This window comes from Petromyzon marinus, chromosome 11, assembly GCF_048934315.1.
Source record: "Petromyzon marinus isolate PM22_M1 ecotype Great Lakes invasive population chromosome 11, UKy_Petmar_22M1.pri1.0, whole genome shotgun sequence".
In the NCBI taxonomy this organism is placed as follows: domain Eukaryota; kingdom Metazoa; phylum Chordata; class Hyperoartia; order Petromyzontiformes; family Petromyzontidae; genus Petromyzon; species Petromyzon marinus.
In genome coordinates this window covers 610845-629198 of record NC_133677.1, presented here as the reverse complement: position 1 = coordinate 629198, position 18354 = coordinate 610845, and the positions used below count along the sequence as shown (strand labels likewise).

The following is an 18354-nucleotide window of genomic DNA, read 5'->3' as shown; positions in this document are numbered from 1 at the left end:
CATTCTTAGGATCAATAATCAACGACGTCTCCGTCATCACAGCGTGACTATCACTTTGGGTATACACCCGGGAGATAATCGCTGAGCCCCAAGAGTTTTTCAGGAGGGTCCTGGCAAGTTTCCCCAGTAGGAGGGCGATGATCGCTGCTGTGCTTGATCCCCAATGAGTCATCAGCGGTGTCATGTTTCACATTTGGGACCGTGAAGCTGGCACGCAATGGCAAACTCTTCTTGCGAATGACGTCACGAGATCTTTAACGTCCACCGTGAATGAAGCAGACGGCGCGGAGTGCTTGCACTGCGGCTAACCCACCCGCAGTATTAATTGGGGCGGCCGCTGGAATCGAACCGCGAACCTCTACACCGAGCAGTGATCGCGCCCTCATGAGGCTGTGCGTCACCACCGTGGCCAGGCGATGATGGTCATTGGGCATCTTCATCACAGCCACCATTGCCATGGCTTCACCACCATAATCACCATCATCATTACTACGATCATCTCCTGTGGGGTCTGCCCTCGAACAAATGCCCCTCATGAATGCCCCTTATCTCAAACTCCCTGTGGAGTCATCTCTTATCAAACACCCTTGATGATAAATCCCCTATGGAATCACCCTCTATTAAAATGCCCTCCTTGTCAAATGCCCCTATTAAATGCACCTATCACATGCCCCCCTATTTAATGCCCCTGTAGCATACCCCCCCCCCCCCCCCCACTATCGAATTGTCCCGCGATGGAATTGCACTTTTTCAAACGCCCTCTCTGTGTAACTGTGATGCCCCAGCTCCCCTCCATCCCACTGCGCCCCCCACTCTGCCCGTCCATCCCCACTCTACCCCACCCCTCCACTCTGCCCCCCACCCCCTGCCCCCACTCTACCCCACCCCTCCACTCTGCCCCCCCCCCCACGCGCCTTCCACTTGGTCCTGCGCTGCTGCTGCTGCGCTTGCCCGTGCAGTCCGCTGGGCTCCCCGGGGCGGCGCGCCCCCCACAGGGCGCGCGCGATCGCCGCGTACGCGAGGCTCATGGCGAGGAGCGGCGCCACGTAGGTGAGGAGCAGCAGCGAGGCGTCGTAATGCAGCTTCGTGTCGGGCTGCGGCCACTGCTCTCCGCACCAAACCTCCACGAAGTCATCCCACTCGAACTGGCTGGACGGCGGGGGGGAGGGGGAGATAGGAGGGGGCGGTGGTTGCTGTGCACGTGGCTGCTGCCCGTAGCCCCAGCGCTGTGGAGGCAGCAGCGAGGGGTTGGTGGATCACCTCGACAGATGTTGTTGTGAAACTCCCTCCTACCCTTGGGTGGGCGTCGAGCAAGAGCCGTGACCCTGACTCGCCAGGAGAGGGCGGCACAGCAGAGTGGGGACTAATCGCTATCTGTTTCTATCTGTACGGGGATGGAGTGTTGTTGCCACCTCGCGCAAGGCGTGGTTTGTCTCCAGGTGAATAATAAACAGGACGCCCCTTCAGCGTTAATCGGCTTCAAACTTCTTCAAACAAAACGCCGACGTAGCGGCAGGACGCTCCTGTGGCTGTCCTGGGTAAATCAATAAATTATTACAATAATAATACTACGACCACTACTGCTGTCACTGGTAGAAATGCAATCACAGCCATCAGCTCGTGCCCATCGTCAGCATCATCTCTACCACTATAACCATCACCACAAAGACAAAGCTCCCCCGTGTAGTCCGCACATGCCGTTGGAGCAAGTTCTGTTAGCGACCACACCTATGAAGACCTGCACGGAGCACAAATGGGGCGGGTGGCCAGCCTTTGTCTACCCAGATTCCGATGTTGTTTACACACCACCCCAACATACTCATCCCCGCACCTCCGATTAGCACGGTTGGCTACGTACGGTGCGAAAGAAGTTCAACATACAAACATACATAAGGCTGAGTCGACCTAGGGGGAGGCCCAGGACCGGCTTCAAATATTCACGGCGCCACCGCTCCCCCTGCCACCACCACCATTATGGTTCCCCTCTCCCTCAATCATCACCACCATCAACCACCATCAACCACCACGTGTTTCCTTTCTCTGTCACTTGCCACCAGCACTACCACCAGCACTACCACGTGTCTTCTCTCACTGTCACTCGCCACCAGCACTACCACCACCACCACCACGTGTCTCCTCTCCCTGTCACTCGCCACCAGCCCTACCACCACCACCACCACGTGTCTTCTCGCACTGTCACTCGCCACCACCACCACCACTACGTGTCTCCTCTCACTGTCACTCGCCACCAGCACTACCACCACCACCACCACTACGTGTCTTCTCTCCCTGTCACTCGCCACCAGCCCTACCACCACCACCACGTGTCTTCTCTCACTGTCACTCACCACCACCACCACGTGTTTCCTTTCTCTGTCACTTGCCATCAGCACTACCACCAGCACTACCACGTGTCTTCTCTCCCTGTCACTCGCCACCAGCACTACCACCACTACCACCACCACGTGTCTTCTCTCACTGTCACTCGCCACCACCACCACGTGTCTCCTCTCACTGTCACTCGCCACCAGCCCTACCACCACCACCACCACGTGTCTTCTCTCACTGTCACTCGCCACCAGCACTACCACCACCACGTGTCTTCTCTCCCTGTCACTCGCCACCAGCACTACCACCACCACCACTACCACGTGTCTTCTCTCACTGTCACTCGCCACCAGCCCTACCACCACCACCACGTGTCTCCTCTCACTGTCACTCGCCACCAGCCCTACCACCACCACCACCACGTGTCTTCTCTCACTGTCACTCGCCACCACCACCACGTGTCTCCTCTCACTGTCACTCGCCACCAGCCCTACCACCACCACCACCACCACGTGTCTTCTCTCCCTGTCACTCGCCACCAGCACTACCACCACCACGTGTCTTCTCTCCCTGTCACTCGCCACCACCACCACGTGTCTCCTCTCACTGTCACTCGCCACCAGCCCTACCACCACCACCACGTGTCTTCTCTCCCTGTCACTCGCCACCAGGTCGACCAGCCCCCTGCCCCCCAGCGCCGGATGTCACTCACTCCTGGTCGGTGAAGAGGGCGGCGGGGAGGTTGAGCGCCACTGCCAGGAGCCACATGGAGGCGAGGGCCCCCGCGATGAGACGCCGCGGGGGCCGCGGGCTCAGGGGCCTCGTGACGGCGCGGAGCCGGTCTAGGGCCACGGCCACCAGCGTGAACACGCTGCTCATGAACGTCACGCCTGTGGGAGATAGTTAGCGAGCACCTATTAAGGCCACAATCACCGTCGTGGCTGTCAGTGCCACCACAACCACCACCCCCATCACCATTATGACCATCATTACCACCATCACCATGACCACAACCATCACAAACACCTCCATCATCACCACAACCTCCACCGCTACCATAATGACTATTACCATCTTCATCATAATCATCACAATGGCAATCATTACCACCACAATCCCCATCGCCAGTCATCACAATCACCACCAGCAATCATCACAAACACCACAATCCTCGTCATCACCCCCACCCCCACCACCACCATCTGCAGCACCACCACCCTCGCCACCATCAAGACCACCGCTGTTATCGTGGCGTGGTGGTGTGGCACGCACCCTGCACGAGCGTGGTGAGGTGGCACAAGAAGTCGCCGAACACCCACGTGGGCAGCAGGTGGTTGACGCACGCGAACCACATCCCGAACACGGCGCTCAGCAGGTCCGAGGCGGCCAGGTTCGCGATGTAAGGCCTCGTGGGGGGGTCCGAGTAGGGGACGAGGGGGCGGGGTGGGGGGGGGGCACAATGGATCAAGAGGGGGGGGGCGGGGTGGAGTTTTCATTTCCAGCTCAATTTATTTTACAGTTTCTGAGCTCAGGCCACAACGCGTTACGCGGCCAGCAACAAACAGCACGATTGTCGACGTTGTAATGGGTGCGAGTAACGAACGCGTCTCTCCCATTGAGCAAGGTTACTGGAATGAGAGCTCGGGGGGGGGGGGGGGAGTGAGACGACGATGATGGGAGGAGGGAATGCCAGAGTGGAGCAGTGCGAGGGAAGAGGCAGAGAGAAGTGAGGTGACCTGTGGTGTGGTGAGCGGGTGGGTGAGTGGGTGAGCGATGAGCAAGTGGGTGAGTGAGTGGGTGAGTGAGTGGATGAGCGGGTGGGTGAGTGAGTGGGTGAGCGATGAGCAAGTGGGTGAGTGAATGGATGAGCAAGTGGGTGAGTGAGTGGGTGAGTGAGTGGATGAGCGGGTGGGTGAGTGAGTGGGTGAGTGAGTGGATGAGCGGGTGAGTGAGTGGGTGAGTGTGTGAGTGGATGAGCGAGCGCGCGGACTAAGTTATTCATCCTCACCTCATTCCGAAGTTCGCGGGGCCGCGGCTGAGGATGAGGAGAATGAGGAGGTTCCCTCCCAGGGACAGCATGAAGATGACGAGGTAAGCCAGCACCTTGGCCGCCGTCTCGCCCGGCCCGGCCCAGGGGAAGCCGGGGTACAGCAACAGGGAGCCCCCCCCTGCTGAAGACGTCTCCGGGGAGGAAGCAGAGGGGGGGCTCGGGGTCCCAGGGTCTGGGCTCGACCCCGGGTTGAGGGTCACTTCGTCTGGCAGCAGCAGCGGCGGCAGCGGCGGCGGCATCGCGGCGCCGAGGGCCACCTCGGCCGTGCCTTCGCGTATCAGGTCCTTCACTCGTTCATCACCCAGCTCATTCGCTGCTCCGTTCGTTCCTTCACTACCAAGGTGATGTCCTTCGATAATTCACTCTCAGGTTCTTCACTGCTTCACGGATCGGATCTATTCGTTCACCAATTCCTTCGCTGTTTCATTCCTGAATGCATTATATAACGCATGTTCTGCATTTACCACGGTCATCAGTCATTCGATTCTACTGCTGCTTTGCTCGCCGTTGTCCCTAAGGTCCCTAGCTCTTTCATTCCCGAGTTCATTCTCCTGCTACTTCAATCCATTGTTCCTTCAATCCTTCATCTGCCACGTCATCAATCGATTCGTTCCCCCAAGAGCTTTCGTTAGTCACCTCGCTCAGAGCGCGCGCGATAGCCACGCGCAAAGACAAAAGTCCCCCGTGTAGGCCACACCAGCTGTTGGGGCAAGTGCCGTTAGCGAGTGGGACCCGAGCGATGAAGGCTGGAAGGGCGCACGAACGGGTGACCTGCACCACGCCCGGCCGCCTTTGTCTCACCAGTGGCGATTCGTACACAACGCGTCAACGTGCCCATTTAAGTCTGAGCCGACCTAGGAGGAGGCCGAGGACGGTTCAGATGTTCGCCACCGCTGTTGGTGGCTGTGAGCGGGAATGGAGCTGGGCTCGCTAAGCGCTGCGCCACCGCTCCTCAAACACACGCACTCACTCACGTGTACACACACACACGTGTACATACACGTGTACACACACACGTGTACATACACGTGTACACACACACACGTGTACATACACGTGTACACACACACGCGTACATACACGTGTACACATACGCGCGAGGGCAAACACGAAGCGCTCGTACAGAGCGGGCGGCAGGTGAAGAGGAGGAGGCGACGAGGAGGAGGTGTGGAGATGAGGGAGAGATGCGGCGGAGGGGGGGGACGAGGTGGTTAGATGCGATGATGAAGGCGATACGAGGTAGGGGAGAGGATTCCTAAGGTGGGGGAGACGAGGTGGAGACACGGAGGCACGGTGGGAGGATTTGAGACGAGGAGAGAGAAGGGAGCAGGGGGGGAGTGACATGGAGTGGGGGGGGGGACGAGGTGATGTGGGGAGATGCGGACGACTCGAGGGACGTGGGGAAGACGAGTCCAGAGATGTGGGGGGGGGGGGGGTACGAGGGCAGCGGCCAGGGAAGAGCAGCAACCCGCGTCCACCGCGGACCCCTGTGAAAGCGCCCCCATTTGGCGAAGGGGACCCAGGGGGGACCCCTCTGTGCCAGGTGTCGGGCGAGGGGGCCGTCGTCTGCCACCACGCGAGTCGGAAATGAAACTCAGATCGCTCGAGTTTGCTCGGTTGTTGTTTAATTTATGGCTGTGTCCACTTCACCGCTACATCCCTGGTCCCACAGCCACACAGACTCCACCTGTGGCCCGTCACGTCCACGACCCCCCCAACGCCCTCCTCCAACAATAAGCGAACGTGGACTCGCCCAGCCTCCCGGCTCCTGGTCACGCTGGGTAAGCCACAAGCGGCTCAGTGGAAGGATCCACTCGGCCGCTGGTGGGGGGGGGGGGGTCACGTTGCTCTGGAACAAGATTTACGACTGAACGACAAACACAGCCGCTCACGCGTGCTCAGAGTAACAGTAATTGCGTCGCAGCGGAGCTGTGTTTGCCTGGCTCATAACGTATGGGTGAGTGAGCAGGTGAGTGGATGGGTGGGTGAGTGAGCGGGTGAGTGAATGGGTGGGTGAGTGAGCAGGTGAGTGGATGGGTGGGTGAGTCAGTGGGTGAGTGGATGGGTGGGTGAGTGAGCGGGTGAGTGATGGGTGGGTGAGTGAGCGGGTGAGTGATGGGTGGGTGAGTGAGCGGGTGAGTGCATGGGTGGGTAAGTGAGCGGGTGAGTGAATGGGTGGGTGAGTGAACAGGTAAGTGGATGGGTGGGTGAGTGAGCGGGTGAGTGGATGGGTGGGTGAGCGAGCGGGTGAGTGCGTGGGTGGGTGAGTGAGTGGATGAGAGGATAGGTGGATGAGCCGGTGAGTGAACGGGTGAGAGGGTGATTGAGCAGGTGAAGCAGTTATGTGGAAGTGTCGCAGTTTCTCCCATTTCTTTTCACTAAAACGCAGTAGTTTTCCCTCCAATTGCGGTAAGTTCTTTGGATTAGCCGATAAGATATCAAGTGAATCATTCGCATAATTTTTAGTTTATGTATTAATATTGCAGTGCGTTATTTGCAATCGTGGTTGATATAACGTTGAGTTAACGCTGCCACTGCTGCTGCGGCTGCTGCAAGGTTTGTCCGCTAGACGAACCCTCAAGGGGAGCGACTGCTGCTGCGTGCATGCAGCTCGTCTGTGAACCCTGCTGGGGCCGCGACCATCAGCAGAGCGTGACGGTGACGAGAAGTCCCAGGTGGACCACGCGGGGATGCACGCGGAGGCTCGGGGGTCGTGGGGGCCCAGAGCCAGGGGCCGTGCCGCTCAGCAGCAGCTCCTGGCCACTCCTCCCCCTCCCCCCGCACAGCAGCCCTGCGCAGCCGCCCCCTTTGCTCCCTCTCTCTGGAGCAGAGCGAAGGGGTCCACGGTCTCCTCCTGCAGAGACAGGGCGACGGGAGAGGGTGGTGGTGGGGGGGGGGTACACAAAAGCAAGCGAGTGATGAGCGAGTGATCAGCGAACGAGCGATGAGCGAGCGACGAGCGAGCGAGTGATCAGCGAGCGAGCGATGAGCGAGCAAGCGAGTGATGAGCGATTGATGAGCGAGCACCTGCACGAGGTCTCCTCCCTGCTGCTTCGTCGCCGGGCGGATCATGAACGCGTCGGCGAGGCGTGACGAGCGCAGGATGGCGGCCAGCTCAGCGTCCACCGTCACGGGCCGCCCGCCCTCAAACGACAATCAACCACGATCCACCATCAACCACCATCAACCACAATCCACCATCAACCACGATCCACCATCAACCACGATCCACCATCACCTACCATCAACCACAATCAACCACCATCAACCACGATCCACCATCAACCACGATCCACCATCAACCACGATCCACCATCAACCATGTTCCACCATCAACCACCATCAACCACGATCCACCATCAACCACGATCCACCATCAACCACGATCCACCATCAACCTCCATCAACCACGATCCACCATCAACCACCATCAACCACCATCAACCACCATCAACCACGATCCACCATCAACCACCATCAATCACGATCCACCATCAACCACCATCAACCACGATCCACCATCACCTACCATCAACCACAATCAACCACCATCAACCACCATCAACCACCGCCATCACGGGCGTCGGTGCCACCGGTGCCATCTCACTCCCTGCCGATGGCGCGCGGGGAACTGCGCCGGATAAACACGGTGGGAGCCGGGGCAGGGGGTGGGACAGGGTGAGAGCAGGGAGGGGGCGTGAGGGGGTGGGGAGGGAGGAAAGAGGCAGGAATTTAGGAAGGGGAGGTGGTGGGAGAAGAGGGCGAGGAGGGAGAGGAGGACTCACGGGGAATGTGGTGTGGGCATCGAAGGTGAGCTCGTGCAGGCTGCCCTCGATGCCGCCGTTGTACACGACCTCCGCCCCCCCGGCCGCCACCGCGCCCGGCGGCACGCGGAACAGCCGGTAGGTCGCCGAGACGAACCGCACCCCGCCTGCAACCAGGCGCAGCGTGGTGGCAGGCGGGGCACAACAACAACAATAATAACAACAAACAACAGTCGTCATTTGTCACTAAGTGGTGGTAACATAACCATGGCGCTTGTGCCAGGCCAGGTACACTTTGAGGTCACGCGAAGTGTGGATGACTCTCGTTGCTGGCAGGAGGTCACGGGAGAGACCCAGGTGCCGTGGGCTGACAGACGGGGATGGCTGGCAGAGGCACGACCTGTGCTCCTCACCGTGCCATCTTGCTGCGTGTGAGCTGCCCACCGATCCGCTCAAGTTCCGGGAGGGGGTACCGAGAGGGGGTGCTGGGTGGGGTGGTGTCGGGAGGGGGTGGGACGCTCACCCAGGTGCGCCTGCAGGTCGGGGGACAACTCCGTGAGGGTGGCGCTCACGAGCCGTGGGCGCAGGAACCCGGCGGCGGCCGCCAAGGTCAGGAGGTCGCGCCAGTGGAGAGCGCCGCCCAGACACTCACCTGCACGCAAGCACGCACCGTGAAGGCCGGCGTGGCGCACGAGGGGGCGGTGCGTGTCGGCGTTTCGGCCTGTCCCTGTGTCCGTGCCATCGTCTGGGTCTCGGCCGATGTCTCACCCCACAGCTCCTTGTCCCTGCGGACGTCCTCGGGCAGCGCTCGGTCAGCGTAGATGTCGCTGAAGTAGAGCTCCCCGCCGTCCTGGCCACGCACGCCGGTGGGTGACACCGCCAAAGCATTTACGTCAGTTTTGTAACAAATAGCCATATTTATTTATTTTATTTGGTTCTTTCGGCAAAGTCACGTAGAATGAGGATAAAATAATAAAATAACACAATTAAAATTCTCACTTGTGTTGTGGCCGAAACATCGTGAGAATTTTATTGTGTTATTTTATTTTATTAATTTCTTATTTTATTCTCATTCTACGTGACTTTACCGAAAGAACCAAAGAAGATGAATCCTTGCAGTCACGAAAGCTTTAAATCGATATTTATTTATTATTATTGTTCTGATTATTTACCCAGGAAGGTCTGGGTAAATTCTTTTCTCACAAGGGCTCTGCTAAAATTCCACAGGCGGGAGTGACGGAGTAAATCCACGGTGTGATTATTAAAATTTGGAGCCCGTGACGCTGACTACTCTTCGCGTCACACCACGGGGTCCTTGACGTTGACCGCTTGCCAGACGACGCACAGTCCGAGTGCCATGTGGTTAGAACAGCTTCAGTGATACCAGGGCCGCCTGCTAGATTCGAACTGCAAACCCCTGCAAAGGTCATATCACCATTCTAAGTTGCTGAGTACCAGCACAAAAGCCCAAAACATAAACCGCCAGCAACAAACAGCACTCTTATCAAAGTTGTAAGTGGAGTTAGTGTGAGTGACTGGGTGGGTGGGTGAGTGGCCGGGTGAGTGAGTAGGCAAGTGTGTGCGTGAGCGATCGCACCTTGAGAACCCGGAAGGCTTCGCGCAGCACTGGGCCCTTGTCTGGAGCCAGGTTCACAACGCAGTTCGATCTACCACGGGCAGCAAAGACAAAGACCCCCCAGTGTTGTTCGGGAGCACCTATTAAGTCCAGCACGGCACACGAGGGGGTGGTGTAAATGTATGTACATAAGTAATGGGGAGCAGTGGTGCAGTGGTGAGTGCACTGCACTCACAGCCAACATTGGTGATGAATATCCTGTACTGATCCTGGGCCTCCCTAGGTCAACTCAACATTAATTGAATACTTTTTTTCACCATTAGGGAGACAAAAGCGGTCGGTCGTGGTTCTGCCCACCCCACCAGCTTGTTCCGGCCTCGATAGGTTGCTCGCTAACAGCACTTGCCCAGACAGTCATTTGAAGGCTACACGGGGGACCTTCGTATTTGTGGGAGGCTCACACGATGACGTCGTAGGACTGGTCCTGCAGCCCCACGTCTCCGAGGCGCTCGATGTACCCCTCCAGGAACTCCACGTTGGGCCGCGAGAAGCCAAACAGCTTGGTGTGGTACTCCACGTGGCGCCGCGCCACCTCCAACTACAAATACAAAGATCCCCCGCATCGCCTCCAACAGGCTGTTGGAGCGAGCGCTGTCAGCGAGGGCCTATTAAGGCCAGCACGGTGCTTGGGAGGGGTGGGAGGGGGCGGTGACGTGGCCTAGCAGTAGCGCGTTTGCTGCTCGTTGCAAAGGTTTGCGGTTCGACTCTAGCAGGCCTACCCTGGTTAATACCGCCGTGCGTATTAACCGTAAAAATACTACGCGCCGTCTGCTTCGTGTGAAGTGGACGTTAAAGATCACGTGACGCCATTCTAAAATGGACAAATCTGAAAAGTTACACCGCAGATCGCTCAATTGCGACCACACAGAAAATCGTGCACCACCACCCTGCTGGCAGCAGACTAATGCCCGCTTGCAGGCCGGGCGCTAAGTCACCTTGTGACGCGCAGGGACAGCTGCCACTGGGGACGCCTTTAAAATGTTTAGGATGAGATGCGACCAAAGGCGCTTTGCGTTGCTGAGGCATTGAAGCCAGCGGCATTACAAATCAAACTATTATTCAAAATTATACGGAATCGCTGGGGAGGTGTCGGGGTAGATCGGGGGTTGGAGAGGGGGGGTCAGGTGGCCGAATGGTGAACCTGCTCGGGGGTCATGTCGATGCCGGTCACGTGACCATCCTCCCCGACCAGCTGACTCAGCGCGAAGCAATCCCTGCCGCTGCCGCTTCCCAGGTCCAGCACCCGGCAGCCGGACAGCTCCTCAGGCACCACCAGGCCACAGCCATAGTAGCTTCAACAACAACAACAAAGAGTCACCAACAACAGCTGCTGCTTCACACGAGGCTTCTTATCTAAACCAGCTCAAGCCTCCTGTCAATCACGTGACTTCTGTGTGGCCATTCCCGCTCTGAACCCCTCCGCTCTCCCCGCCGCCCCCTGCAGCTCACCTCTGCTCGTTCCTCCTCCTCTTACCTCCCCTCGCCCTCTCCCCCCCAACATCTTGGCCCGGTTATCCCATCTCCTTCTCCCTCCCCTTCCTTCCCGGCGCTCCTCCTCCTTACTCTCTGCTCCTCATCTTGAGCCTTGCCCTCCTCTTTGTCCGTCTTGGGGACTTCTGTTCCGGTTTCTCTTCCCTTTCCCCGCTCATCTCGCCCTCGTCTGTGTAAGTTTCAAAGTGGTCTGCCTGAGCCGACTCGCGAGACAGGGAATTTAATTTAACATATTTTCGAGTTCTCATGTGATGATGCAGCTCTTTTTTAATTTAAGTTGTTTGCTTCATTGAAGTATTTTATCTCATCCCCCCTGGTTACACAAAACAAACTTCAGCTGGACACTGCTGCTGCTTGCGATGCTGACCGGGACACGACCTCGTGGTGAACGTTGGCCAAGGCGGCACGCACGGCGGGCGGCAGCGCCGTGGCCGGCGTGACGCACGCCTTCGTCTGCAGGTCGCCCTGGCTCTGCAGCCGCTTGCCGTAGTAGTGCTGGGACACGCGGGGACACGCGTGGACACAGTGAGACACAGCCACTCCCCATAGTAGTGGTGAGACACGCGTGGACACAGTGAGACACAGCCACTCCCCATAGTAGTGGTGAGACACGCGCAGACACAGTGAGACACAGCCACTCCCCATAGTAGTGGTGAGACACGCGTGGAGACAGTGAGACACAGCCACTCCCCATAGTAGTGGTGAGACACGCGTGGACACAGTGAGACACAGCCACTCCCCATAGTAGTGGTGAGACACGCGTGGACACAGTGAGACACAGCCACTCCCCATAGTAGTGGTGAGACACGCGTGGACACAGTGAGACACAGTCACTCCCCATAGTAGTGGTGAGACACGTGTGGACACAGTGAGACACAGCCACTCCCCATAGTAGTGGTGAGACACGCGTGGACACAGTGAGACACAGCCACTCCCCATAGTAGTGATGAGACACGCGTGGACACAGTGAGACACAGCCACTCCCCATAGTAGTGGTGGGACACGCGTGGACACAGTGAGACACAGCCACTCCCCATAGTAGTGGTGAGACACGCGTAGACACAGTGAGACACAGCCACTCCCCATAGTAGTGGTGAGACACAGCCACTCCCCATAGTAGTGGTGAGACACGCGTGGACACAGTGAGACACAGCCACTCCCCATAGTAGTGGTGGGACACGCGTGGACACAGTGAGACACAGCCACTCCCCATAGTAGTGGTGAGACACGCGTGGACACAGTGAGACACAGCCACTCCCCATAGTAGTGGTGAGACACAGCCACTCCCCATAGTAGTGGTGAGACACGCGGGGACACAGTGAGACACAGCCACTCCTCATAGTAGTGGTGAGACACGCGTGGACACAGTGAGACACAGCCACTCCCCATAGTAGTGGTGAGACACGCGTGGACACAGTGAGACACGGCCACTCCCCATAGTAGTGGTGAGACACGCGTGGACACAGTGAGACACAGCCACTCCCCATAGTAGTGGTGAGACACGCGTGGACACAGTGAGACACAGCCACTCCCCATAGTAGTGGTGAGACACGCGGAGACACGTGGAGAGACACAGCCACTCCCCATAGTAGACGTGAGGCACGCGGAGACACGTGGAGAGACACAGTAAGATATGGAAAAACGCGGAGACAGATTGATATGGAGATATACAGAGAGACAGAGATAGAGACACGTGGAGGCATGGAGAAACAGTGAGACAGATTACAAGACAAAACATGCACAGAATAACAAATATAAACTTGTGAAGTAGCGATCCATCGATTATTCACCCCTCGGAAACAGAAAATCCTGCGACTGAAAGGTCCAATTGTTCCTCCCGTAATTGAGTCGGTCGGTACGCTCAGGCCCCAGGTTAGCAGCAGGTGGGCAGCTAAGTGGGTGAATAGGCGAGCCGGTGGGTGAGCATGTGGGTAAGTGTGCAGGTGTGCAGTTAAATGCGGGTGGGTAGATTAGTTGGTGGGTAGGTGAGTGAGTAGGCAGGTGGGTTGATACATAGGTGAGGGGGTGAATGGGTGACCGGTAGCTATGTGAGCAGATGGTTAAGCACGAGCGAGTTGGAAGGTGAACAGTTGGGTAGGTGGAACGGCGAGCGGACGGGTGAGCGGCTGAGTAGGTAAGTGAATGGGTAGGCGTGCAGGTAAGTAGCTGCCTGCATGTGGGTAGGTGAGCGGGTGGGTAGGTGACTCTGTGCGTAGGTGAGCGGGTGGGCAGGCGGAGCGGGCAAGTAGGTGAGGGGTGGTACGTGGTAGAGGAGGAGGAGGCTGCCTCTCACCTTCACGTCCTCGTGAACATCTCCCAGCGTGGCTGGCTCGCTGGGGGTCGCCATATCGCGCGGGCTCCTGCACAGTGGACGCGGCGGTGACTTTTTGTGACGCCGTGTGACGAGGGGGGGAGGGGGGGTAAAAAAATCGGCCAAAATCGCGTGACGTCATTTATGGACTGCCCCTAGGATAATAGTCTGAGTCCATAATTGGCAATCAGTAACGGTAAAGCAGTTACAAGTGACTCACAGAATTGAGCGCAGCTGCGTACACAGCACACGACTTCCCTGAAGGCATCGACACCTTCAGCGAGCGCGATGCCGATCACACAACGCGGTTCGAATTCGACCCTCGATCGATGGCTGTGCCATCGCCGCACATGCGTCGAATAAAAATCAAGGGACAAGTGCTTACTTGCTAACAACTCCTTACTTACTAACAACTCCTTACTTTTTGATTTAAAGCTTTCGTGACTGCAAGGATTCATATTCTTGGTTCGTTTGGTAAAGTCACGTTGAAGGGATACAATTAAATAATAAAAATATAAAACAATACAATTCTCACTTTTTGACGTTTCGACTGCAACACAAGCAATCATCATCAGGTGTGAAAACCACAGCAAGAAAATTTTTAAAAAGTGGTGGTTTTTAACGTTAGCACCACGGAGAGCGATTTGGCAGTTATTCAGATGGACGAGTCCATCTTTGTTCGGAAAAGAGGGGGGAGACGAAAATAATGGATGCGGTCTGAAAGCCACCGTAAGCGTGAACAATCAATTAATACCCGAAATGGTTTATCAAATCCTTCCAATGATTGCTAAGCCAGAATCCATCTTCTCGGTTGAAATTGTCTCTGTGTTTGTATATGTGGATAGCCTCATGAACGAATCTCTCATGGTAGCCAGATGGCTTGCAAAGAACCTCTGTCTTGGAGAAGTCAATGTCATGTGAGCCTACTGAAATATAACAGTGATCTGTCACGGCCGAGGTGTTGGTCCTACCGTGTTTAAGGTCTGCTTTGTGTTCACGAATGCGGTCCGAGACATGTCATTTGGTTTCTCCAATGTAACTACTACCACAGAGGCAACTTAGTTTGTAGACGCCAGGGTACTGTATGTCCGGAATCACATATTTTACAGACGGAACCAGATCACGGATTTTATGTAATGTGTTGAATCGGACCTGGATCTTGTGTTCATTCAAGATTTTGGAGATCTTTTTTTGTGATCCCCGCAATGTAGGGTAAAGTGATGGTTTTGAAAGGCTCCTCAAGAGGGTGCTTCTTCATGGTTGGAGTGATAGCTTTGCGGATTGTGTAGTCGGAGTAACCATTAGCCTTAAGAGCTTGGTGTACGTGCTTGAGTTCACTGGCAATGTGTTCCTGGTCGGATATGCATTGGGCTCTATGGTGCAGAGTCTTGATGAGGGAATTCTTCTGGGATGGATGGTGGTGGGAATCCGGTTTCAGGTAAGCATCCGTATGGGTAGCTTTCCTGTAGACAGAGTGGCTCATTGAACCATCAGGTCTCTTTTTTATTAGGACATCCAAAAAAGGTAGCTTGCCATCTTTTTCGACTTCCATGGCAAATCTGATGGCTGGGTGTATGGAATTGATGTGGTCGAGGAATTGGTCTAGAGCAGGCCGGCCATGTGGCCAGATGACAAAAGTGTCATCCACGTACCTCTTCCGTAAGGTTGGGCGCAGAGTGGCAGTCTGGATGGCGTCAGTCTCAAATTTCTCCATGAAAATGTTGGCTACAACCGGAGATAGGTGGGAGCCCATTGGGGTGCCCTCAGTTTGTTTGTAGAAAGTTCCATTCCAAGTGAAGTATGTATTGGTTAAGCAGTGTCTCACCAGGGGGGGTACCTCAGTGTTTAGTCCTTGATGAACCAAGTCTTCAATGATTGCGATGGTGTCAGGTACAGGAACTTTGGTGAATAAGGAAACTACATCAAAACTGACAAGCAGGTCGTCTGGGGACAGGGAAATACCCGTGATTGTCGATACCAGGTGAGTAGAATTTTGTACCGCAGAGGTGTTTTTTCCAGTGAAAGGCCGCAGAATTTCAGACAGAAAACGAGCCAGTTTGTAGGTGGGGGAGTTCATAGTAGAGACGATGGGACGAAGGGGTGTATCTACTTTATGTATTTTTGGTAAGCCGTATCATCTTGGTGGCCTGGCAACAGAAGGTTTCAATAACTGTTTGGTTTGATCAATTAATGCGGTTGAATCAGAAATGATTGTTGGTTTGTATGACGAGGCTGTTGGTGGGATCCCTTTTTATTTTGTATAGCTGCCATGGTTGAGCAATTCTTGAATTTTCTTGTTATATTCTATTTTATTAATGATGACAGTGGCATTGCCCTTGTCGGCTGAGAGGATGACAATGTCATCCCTCTTTTTTAATTTATATAATTCAAAACGCTCATCTTTGCTGAGGTTGCTAGCTGGCATCTTAGCGTTTTTGAGGGTTGCAGCAATTTCAGATCTTGCTACGTCTGCAGCGATGTGACCCAGGCCCTTGAGAGCCACGTCTACTTGGGCAATGATATCATTAACTGGTATGTGTTTAGGTGTGACTGCAAAGTTTAGCCCTTTAGCTAAAACGGATTTTGGACCATCGGAAATAGAACTGTTACTGCGATTAATTACGACTTTGTTAACGTCTAGCTTTTTGGTGTGTGGGTCCGGTCTTTTGTTGGAGAGGAGGTTAAATTTGGAAATCAGGTTGTCCTTACATTTGGTCGACATAGTGGCAGCTGAAGAGGCAGTCATATGGTCTACATGTTCCCAATCCGATGTGGACATTGCTGCCGTCAATGATAAGTGTGATTTGTAGAGTGTCTTGTCTAAATTATCTAGTTCGGTGCGTATAAGTCTGATTTTCCCTGAGATAAGAGCTAAGCTAGTTCTGGAAAGAATTCGTTTTGCATTAGAAGAAGTTACAGCAGCAGAGGTCAGTGTAAATGCGATTGGTACTACCCCAGAGTCGTGGCATCTCTTCAGAAAGGCAAGAGACTCGATCAGCTGAGCCGTCTTATCCCGGAGTTTGTTAAAGGATCTCAAAGTTATGTGGAAACCCTCCCCGTAGAGGCGGTTAAATTTTGATTTAAAGCTTTCGTGACTGCAGGGATTCATATTCTTGGTTCTTTCGGTAAAGTCACGTAGAAGGGAATTTTATTGTTTTATATTTTTATTATTTTATTGTTTCCCTTCTACGTAACTTTACCGAAAGAACCAAGAATATGAACTCCTTACTTACTAACAACTCCAATCATTTTTCATTGCTGGAGGGATTTCCCCCCCCCCACCTGAAAATCCTGGCTCCGCCATTGGTGTTGGGCACCCACCTGCTCGTGTGCTGTGCCGATCTTAATGGGTACTCGTGAACAGCACTTTGATCTTTGTCTTTATCAAAGTAGTAAAACTTCACTCGTAACGCGCTACCGCAGCGTCACCACGCTCTCGTCGGGACACAGAGAGGGCGACTCAGAGGCGCCAGGAGTGAACGCAGCAGCACCAACAAATTCCCAAGCTCTGCGGTCCTCTATATACGAAGGTGTTAGCGACCAATTAATGAGTGTTTACATGCGGGAGAAAACTCACGCGTGCGAGGGGGTAACACTCTATCCCATACATTTGTAGTGACATAGAATGGGTCACTAGGGGGCGCGTAGTGCTGGTTGCTGGCAGAGAGGGGGGGGGGGTCTGAGAGTGAAGCAGCCCGGTCTGCTCGCAGGGAACGTGAAAGGCCGGACGAAGGGATGTAGGGCAAAGGTGACGGAGGGGACACGTGAGGTGAAGCCCAGAACCTTCTGGTAGGTTCCAGAAGGGGGCGTGGCCGAGGGCGGAGCCAGGCCATGCTGGGGGGATAAAAGGGAGGCCCCGACTCTGGGTCGAGGCTGTCGTCTGGAATGGAACCCGTCGTACTTCTCACCTCCTCGGCGTTGTTGGTCAGGCAGTGTGCCGGCTGTCCTGACCAAGTATACAGTTATCCCCTGTGCCTGTGATGGCTGCAATAAACAAGAGTGCCTCCTACGACTAGATTCACTACACATTGTTGCTGTACTGCCCTGTCCTGGCGAGCCAGGGCACGGCTCGTCCTCGACGCCCGCGGAGAGAAGGGAGATTCGCAACGTCCGTGCGCGATCCACCTACCCTCGCTGCTACCTCCAGTGCTGGATCACAGGCAGCAGCCATGCGCGCAGCCACCACCACCACCGCCCAAATACTGGCGTGTGTACAATGCTTGTGCGTACGAGCCCCACAAGCCGAGTTCGATTCCCGACCACGGCCAACGTCAGTGGCGAGTGGTGCCCGAACACGCACGGCCCGGTCTGCCCTATGGCGACTCAGCCTTAAATGAGTAATCTGGTGCGGTGTGTACAACTTCGGCACTGGGGAGACAAAGGCGGACGGGAAGGATGGTGGTTCCGACCCACAGCACCCTCCTCGTGCGTCGTGTTAACCTTAATAGGTGCTGCGCGCTCATTCGACTGTGTTGGTGTGTCCACTCCACATTCCTGTGGCGGGAGACAGAGGCAAAACCCTCCCCTCGTCCCTTCCCCCCAAACTCTCCCCTCGTCCCCCCCCCTGTTGCTTTCATTACCTGCGGTCGGGATCGATGCCAATTAAGAACGACTCGCACTCGTGCGCTCGTGATTGGCTCATCACGGGCACGTGGTCACGTACGTGGCCCAATCGCGATCCTCAGCGACGAGCAGTGGCCTCGACGTCACGAGGCGGGCTCTCCGGCCGCCATGTTGATTCAGGGACGTGTGCCCGGGACCGGCGCGTAACGTC

The 18354-nt window shown here is 55.6% G+C and overlaps 2 protein-coding genes across 4 annotated transcripts; both read right to left on the bottom strand.

Annotated features, from left to right (window-relative positions):
* Positions 1 to 2702: 2702 nt before the first annotated feature.
* On the bottom strand, positions 2703 to 4617 carry LOC116941449 (neuropeptide FF receptor 2-like). Its single transcript, XM_032952563.2, has 3 exons — positions 4337 to 4617; positions 3601 to 3734; positions 2703 to 3218 (listed from the first exon to the last, which is right to left on the bottom strand). Exons 1-3 carry the CDS (start codon positions 4615 to 4617, stop codon positions 3037 to 3039), a joined length of 597 nt encoding a protein of 198 aa, XP_032808454.2. The 3' UTR covers positions 2703 to 3036.
* Positions 4618 to 5986: 1369 nt separating this feature from the next.
* AS3MT (arsenite methyltransferase) lies at positions 5987 to 18236 on the bottom strand. Of its 3 annotated transcripts, none has more exons than XM_032952510.2 (11): positions 18161 to 18236; positions 13563 to 13629; positions 11637 to 11764; positions 10920 to 11070; positions 10180 to 10316; positions 9740 to 9809; positions 8911 to 8992; positions 8666 to 8794; positions 8164 to 8309; positions 7406 to 7522; positions 5987 to 7232 (listed from the first exon to the last, which is right to left on the bottom strand). In XM_032952510.2, the coding sequence occupies exons 1-11, from the start codon at positions 18220 to 18222 to the stop codon at positions 7122 to 7124; spliced, it is 1200 nt and encodes a 399-aa protein (XP_032808401.2). In that variant the 5' UTR covers positions 18223 to 18236; the 3' UTR covers positions 5987 to 7121. The 3 variants fall into 3 exon arrangements, with proteins under 3 accessions (XP_032808401.2, XP_032808402.2, XP_075922369.1); XM_032952511.2 differs by having other exon boundaries at positions 13563 to 13652; positions 18161 to 18220; XM_076066254.1 differs by lacking the exon at positions 18161 to 18236 and adding an exon at positions 16902 to 17690 and having other exon boundaries at positions 13563 to 13652.
* Positions 18237 to 18354: the final 118 nt, after the last annotated feature.

Coding starts and splice junctions, on each gene's coding strand:
- LOC116941449 (XM_032952563.2), bottom strand. CDS start 4,617: ATGCCGCCGCCGCTGCCGCCGCTGCTGCTGCCAGACGAAGTGACCCTC. Junction 3,735..4,336: donor CCCGCGAACTTCGGAATGAG/GTGAGGATGAAT, acceptor CCCCCCCACGAG/GCCTTACATCGCGAACCTGG. Junction 3,219..3,600: donor CCTCACCACGCTCGTGCAGG/GTGCGTGCCACA, acceptor TATCTCCCACAG/GCGTGACGTTCATGAGCAGC.
- AS3MT (XM_032952510.2), bottom strand. CDS start 18,222: ATGAGCCAATCACGAGCGCACGAGTGCGAGTCGTTCTTAATTGGCATC. Junction 13,630..18,160: donor GGCATCGATCCCGACCGCAG/GTAATGAAAGCA, acceptor TCCACTGTGCAG/GAGCCCGCGCGATATGGCGA. Junction 8,795..8,910: donor CAGGGACAAGGAGCTGTGGG/GTGAGACATCGG, acceptor GCTTGCGTGCAG/GTGAGTGTCTGGGCGGCGCT.